This window comes from Sinocyclocheilus grahami, unplaced genomic scaffold (assembly GCF_001515645.1).
Source record: "Sinocyclocheilus grahami isolate Dianchi unplaced genomic scaffold, SAMN03320097.WGS_v1.1 scaffold1484.1, whole genome shotgun sequence".
Classification (NCBI taxonomy): domain Eukaryota; kingdom Metazoa; phylum Chordata; class Actinopteri; order Cypriniformes; family Cyprinidae; genus Sinocyclocheilus; species Sinocyclocheilus grahami.
In genome coordinates this window covers 55,355-62,487 of record NW_015506663.1, presented here as the reverse complement: position 1 = coordinate 62,487, position 7,133 = coordinate 55,355, and the positions used below count along the sequence as shown (strand labels likewise).

The 7,133-nt window shown below is 39.8% G+C and overlaps 1 protein-coding gene across 1 annotated transcript in view; it reads right to left on the bottom strand.

Moving 5' to 3' along the window:
* Positions 1–5,621: 5,621 nt before the first annotated feature.
* The window catches only part of LOC107570613 (isoleucine--tRNA ligase, cytoplasmic-like), a 23,025-nt gene continuing 21,513 nt past the window's right edge, over positions 5,622–7,133 (bottom strand). The window contains exon 10 of the mRNA XM_016256858.1: positions 5,622–5,701. Coding sequence (XP_016112344.1) covers positions 5,622–5,701 — 80 coding nt within the window. The remainder of the gene's footprint in view (positions 5,702–7,133) is intronic.

The following is a 7,133-nucleotide window of genomic DNA, read 5'->3' as shown; positions in this document are numbered from 1 at the left end:
TTATATAGTTTTTCACCACATATTTCACAGTTATCACACAGATGCAGCAGATTTCATGGCTAGAGCTATCTCAGTGTAGTTCAGATATGATCTGGATTGATGCACAAGCGCAGGAGCACCATGTATGTCCAGCGTTTAGTTGTGTGTGGATGTTGGGTCATAGAGATCATGAGCAAACATTGTGGGAAAAGGCTGATCATTGCTGTTCATCTTTGGGATTTCATACATCCACTCAAGAGCTCTGGCAAATCTCTGCTTATTTTTCATAGTGTGGCTCATTCCTGCTCTGTTTGTACACCCACACCATCCTCAAGACATCCCATAATCAGCTACAAGCAGTCAGAGCTCAGAACCACTTTATATGAGGTGTCTGTCACTGATATCTTGCATAAAACTGATACAGTATTTGTATTGTGAACATACATTTCACATTCTACTTAAAGTTCCTGCATGTAATTGCATTGTTGACTGCAGCCCAACCCTAAACCTACTCATATCTCAGCTTTAACTGCAGTAGATGTGCATCTAGAAAGTACACAATGACACACAGCAGCAAATGCTTAAAATGTGTCTTTGGTGACATTTCTGGAAAAAAGTTAGTACTTTGCTCCTTGCAAGTTTCGCAAAACACTTTCACAGTGAAATGTCCAGTGAGTGCCACTAAAAGTGTATTCAGTTTTCTAGAAAACAGATGAAAGTCAATCTGGGAACATGTTATTGCATTGGTTGGTGTATGTATTGCAGCAGATCAGAAATGAATGTCGAGTGAGTTAAAACTCTTTTACATTTGAAAATAATGTAGCACCTACAGTACAATAAACTCTACACAAAACCTATAATGGTAACTCTTTCCTGACATTTAAAAACAATAAAAAGGTTGCCAAAAATTGATTCTTCTTCACTGTGTTTTGATCTAGACATGCAGTACTCTTTTAAGGAATGTGTAATAGCGCCTCCTACCATACAACAGTGAAAACACAGCAAGCTGAAAAATTCCATCAATGGCGGGGAAAGGGCAAACGTGGGATAAAAACTAATTTACTGAAACAACCATGTTATTTTTGCTTCTATAAGTCGCTGAGCTTTTTTTTCATGACTCCTGTTTAACAGGACTCGTACCCGAGCGCTTCACATCACAAGTGTAATGCTGTACCGGGTGCGCTACTGAGCAAGTTTACTACATCAGAAAAGCCACACGTATGGAGCTGGTTATATGATGCTGACGTCAAAATGTATTAGTTTACAAATCATGCACTATGATAAAAGTGTTTTGAGCTCATAACATAGTACTGTGTGAGGAACCACATGAAAACAACTCTTCATTAATCGATAATCTGTCCCTGTAATCATGATTTGTGTGAAAATGAACAAAAGTTATTGGTGTTTTACTGCGACTAGTGTTCATTTCAGCTGGAAACTGCAGTGAATCCTATATATAGCTACACATTTGGAGTTTTGCAGAAATGAGCCAATGAGCCTACTGTAGGTTGCCTAATACAAAGTGCAGTACTTTGAGTGATTCCCAACAGTTTGCTCTTCCCACTTCTACTTCTTGAGTCAAAATAAGTCAAAGTGGTCCAGTGTGCTTTTCTCAGAATGATGTTGCCATTACACAAATTGTAATTCTGACTCCTGTTTTATAATGTTGTGCTGAAACAACCACCATTAATCATTAAGGGCTTTCATGTTGAATGTAAATGTGATGCTAACAGACCAAATTACATCTGAAAAGCAACTGACAACAAATTAGCAAAAATCGCTCAAATACAGTAAAGTGTGAATCACCTCTCAGTTGGTATTTACATACTAAAGCAAGTGTGCTGCATACTAATCATTTGGCATTTAAATGATTTCTGCTTTGATTACATTTGGCTACATGGCACAAAAGAACAGCTGAACAACTCTCTTGGTAATATTAAATATAACCTAGCAGAACACCGTACTGTACTGCCAATATAGATGAAGCAGGGTATTAAAGGACGTGCTCATCAAGTCAGATTGAGATACGATGTACTTCATTATGCATTATGAAAATAAGCACTTCATTTCAGGAGGACAACAAACTTGCATACTGATATGTCAGATCTAAATATTTAATAAGCTTAAAATAGGCCAATCCACCATAATGGAAAAGTATCACAAAATATTCTAGAAATGCCAAGCTTGTTTGGACATGCACAAGTTAATGCCATGCTATAGAACAAACCAGAGCACATTACGCGGTGAATATTTCTCACATCTTGATCCATCAGTGGCTCATGCTGTCACACTATACAGTTCACAATGGCAACCTGCCATCAAACAAACTTTACAGGCTTTTCAAATAAGGAGCAGAGCAATTATGAAATACAGTAATTCATGACACAGCAAAAAGTAGGAAAAGTTGCCACTATTTTTCTGGTGGCAAAACAATCTTTTGATGTTTCTTTTAGTAGCATGAAATATAATTTCTGTGCACTACAGCAGAGTTCCTGTAGCCAAAACAGTAGCTCGTGGCGCTCGCAACACCAAGGTCAAGGGTTCACTTCCCGGGAAATGCATGAACTGATGAAATGTTTACCATGAAATGCAACGCAAGCTGTTTTGGGTAAAAATGCTCTCTCTCTCTTGATTTCAGTTTGAAGACCAAGCAAAACCACAGAGAGCCGGGCGCGCCGTTCTCGACTCCGCCGCCTCTGTTCACTCTATCCCGGCCTCAGCGCACGCTAAGCCGGGGCTTCCCCTCACTCTAGCCCGCTGTGTGTTTCGTTGTGAAAGTGAAACTACTTTGTTTGGTCTTCCAAAAGAGGACACGACTACAAATCAGTGGTATTTACCACACTGTTCCAGAACAATCTTGTAGTCTTTGTAGTTTCTTTAGCTGTGTCTGAAATCGCTCACTCATTCACTAATACCTATATAGTGTACGGCAGTTGAGTGCACTATATCAGAAAGGAGCGAAGGAAACGAAGTGAGTGAATTAGACTAGAATATCAAAATTCTATGCCCAAACTCTGGAATAACCTACCTAACATTGTTCGGGAGGCAGACACACTCTTGCAGTTTAAATCTAGATTACAGACCCATCTCTTTAACCTGGCTTACACAGAACACACTAATACGCTTCTAATATTAAAATCCGTTAAAGGATTTTTAGGCTGCATTAATTAGGACAACCGGAACCGGGAACACTTCTCATAACACCTGATGTACTTGCTACACCGTTAGAAGAATGGCATCTACGCTAATATTAGTCTGTTTCTCTCTTATTCCGAGGTCACTGTAGCCACCAGATCCAGTCTGTATCCAGATCAGATGGTCACTGCAGTCACCCGGATCCAGTACGTATTCAGACCAGATGGTGGATCAGCACCTAGAAAGGACCTCCACAGCCCTGAAAGACAGCGGAGACCAGGACAACTAGATGAGCCCCAGATACAGATCCCCTGTAAAGACCTTGTCTCAGACGGCCACCGGGACAAGACGACAGGAACCAGATGAGTCCTCTGCACAATCTGACTTTGCTGCAGCCTGAAATTGAACTGCTGGTTTCGTCTGGTCAGAGGAGAACTGGCCCCCCGACTGAGCCTGGTTTCTCCCAAGGTTTTTTCTCCATTCTGTCACCGATGGAGTAATGGTTCATCTGGCTTGCTTAGTTGGGGACACTTCATTTCCAGCGATATCGTTGACATGATTGCAAAGATACTATTTAAACTGAACTGAGCTGGATGTTGACATCACTGAATTCAATGATGAACTGTCTTTAACTGAAAAATGAGTGTTTACTATTGTCACTTTGCATTATTGACACTATTTTCCTAATTAATGCTGTTCAGTTTGACACAATCTGTATTGTTAAAAGTGCTATATAAATAAAGGCGACTTGACTTGAATTCAGATGCTGAGGTAAAATGGCACATCGGAGAGCTGGAGCGGTCACACAAACATCGTTGTCACACCTGTACTTTTACCTTGTGTACCTTGTTTTATAAAATAATATTAACAATAACACTCACAATGACTTTATATTGTAATAATCATACATACCTCTGTCCCAGCTTTGTGGTTTCATCAATGGTATATTAATCATTTGGTTTTGTAATGCTTATTTTGTTCATAATCCTTAAATACTATTAAAATACTGGCAACAAAAATAAACAAATATTAACATCTGCTGATAATTGTATGCATTTATTGTTTTTAGTATCTTGAAACTCTCCCGAGCAGTGTTTTGCGCTCAGATAAAATGGCAATGCCCAGGTGCCCGTTCATTTTACATCAGACGAATACGCTACCTACAGGTGATTATCGAAAATATTATAATCATCCACCTCAGTAAATTAGTAAAACATTTAACCGAGTTAATGCTAATAATATATTTTAATATTAATAATGCATGAAATAAATGTTAAAGCAGAAATAAGAAAGATGCAAACTGAAGAATTCGGACAGCACTACAAAATGAACGACAGCAGATATAGTGCACTATATAGGGAATAGGCAGCGGTTTGGGACACGGCTCTTGATTACTGGGTCCTTGGATTATTTCCTATTTCCTGTGTTTGGTTCTTGTTTCCTTGCTTGCTTCCTGTGTTGTTGTTTGTTTCCATGGTGTCTGATTTAGTTCACCCGAGTCTCGTTTATTTCCCATGTTTTTCCATAAAGCCGTAATGTTTCTCGTGTTCTTTGTCAGGTCTTGTCCTTTGTTGGACCTATAGTCTGTGTTCTTTGTTTTCAGAGTTTTCTGAGATACTTCGTATTGTTTTGTACTTTATCTTATTTTCTAATAAATCATCTGCACCAGGGGCTGGTTGCATGAACTGCTTAGACTAGTCTTAATAACCTAGTCTTTTTATTTCTTCAAAAATTGTCATAACTTTAAGTAAAAAAAAAAAAAAAGGTAGACGGGTGTAATTTGGATCTGAAAAGTAAGACTGATAACCCCTTGGCTAACTGCTAGTTGGTCAAAGTCTTAACACAGTGGCTGTGTTCATGCAACTGAGCCCTGGATCTGACTTTCCTTTGTTTCTAAGTTCACCTGCATTACAGTTCTGTCGTCATTTACTCGCCCTCATGTCACTCCAAACACACACGACTTTTGCTCAACTTCAAAACACAAATAAAGATATTTATGGACATACATTTCAAATACATATTTTAGCACATCAAATATGGTCAACAGAAGTTCAAATGAAGTTTAACATGCCTTTATAAACGTTTTGAAGCATCAATGTTATGGTTCCATATTCTTTCAATGGAGGGACAGAAATCGCATTAATTCCAATAAAATATCTTCATTCGTAATCTTATGGGTTTGGAACAGCATTATCAGTACCACTGATTATGACAGTATTTTATTAAGAAATATTTCTATAGCATCTGTTCTCAGTGTAAACGCACACTGCATGGATACATGCTATTCTGAAGATGATAAAGGAATAATTCAAAGGTTTTATTTGCACCTCAAGGTTTATTCAAAGCTTCTCCACATGTTCATAGAGTACAGCTCCAGTTACAATCTTCACTTGCTCCCATCTAACGAGTCGATCAACACACATGACGAGATCTGCGTTATCTGCCCTTTCCCTTTTCCATGACCAACACCAAACCCATGGTGACGAACAGACGCGAGGAGGATCTGCTTAGGCTTCTGCTGTTGTAGGAAGAACTTTCAGGAAGAGGGTCTTGGTGTTCAGAGTGTGCAGAGAGGACGCCTCCAGCTCTGAAACACAACCATAATCAATCAGACACGGCCAACCACTCAACATTACTACGGATTACTCTTTTATGAGACACAGAATCACACACTGGATTTGCACGATGCTCTGAGGTGAATGTGAGCTACTGTATGCTATCTTCCTCTGGGATATGACCCACTTTCTTTAAGAAACCAACCAACAAACAAACTCTTTTCTGATCTGCTGGGCTTCAGACAAACAGCACGAGTCTGATGTTTGAAGGAGAAAAGGGTTGTGTCTCTGAGATGAGGAGAAATGGGCACCGTGTCTTTCATTTCCAGACGTTTTACTGTGGAAGAAGATGAGGAACCGAGGCCACAGGAAGCCTGCACTTGGCAGGGAATTTTTCTGTAGCTGAAATCCTGCAGGGTTTGTGCTCCAGACATGAATGATTCCTCAGATCATGTGTGCTGTGGCTTTACTAAGTGATCAGACGCACCATCTTGACATGCTGGACCAGAAAACAACTGAAAAAAAATGCCAAGAACACACACTGAAAGAGTAACTGGAGCCACATCTACAGACCACTGAGGCTCTTTTCACACCAGAACACCTTAGAATTGTGTCGCAGGAGCTTTGCACAGACAAACACCACTCAAGTTTTCCTCATGAACGCTCAGATCTCATCAGTTTTTATTCTGACATGTAACCCTGAGAGTTTCATTAGAGCGCTGTAGTAAATGTGGTGCTGCTTCTCACTTCTCACGCTGTCTGCGGCCGAAAGCTTAAGGCCGGGACACACAAAGCCGACTTCAAAGTACTAGGGGCGATGAAAGCCGACGGTGTAGTCGCCTCACATCGGCGGCGTCTGGAGCAAAAAGCTGCACTTGAACACAGCGCTCAGACTACAGCCGACTGCAGACTAGCTCGTGTGTGAGAGGAATGAACCATCTCTATATCAGCAGCTATCAATAGTACATATTCATCATTCAGAAGGAGAAACTGAAACAAGGAAATATGAGATATACACAGATATACGGAACAAACAAAGCAGCGCTTGCTTACCAATTTGAAAACTTTCTTCAGTTTAAGCAGCTCACACAGCAAAATATCCAGTGTTGTTTAGAGTTGTTTTTATGGTGTCAATTTATCAGAGTTAAAAAGTGTTGATTCTGGTGTTGATTTGAATGGCATTAACACTTGCAGTGTAAATCAGTGGTCCGAGTCAGTGTAATTACAGCGAGTTGACAATTGACACTGGTGACGAGTTGATCCAATTTCCGGTCCTTGCACATTATTTCCTTTTTGATTAATGGCGGACGACCACGAGGAGAGTATATTATTTTATAACCACTTAAATTGACCAATTTTCATGTTTAGTTTACGTTTCTCACCATTCAGAATAATATTAGTACATTTCTCAACATTGCTAGAGTGCTAACAGTATTTCTTTTCAGATAACGCGACAGACCACCG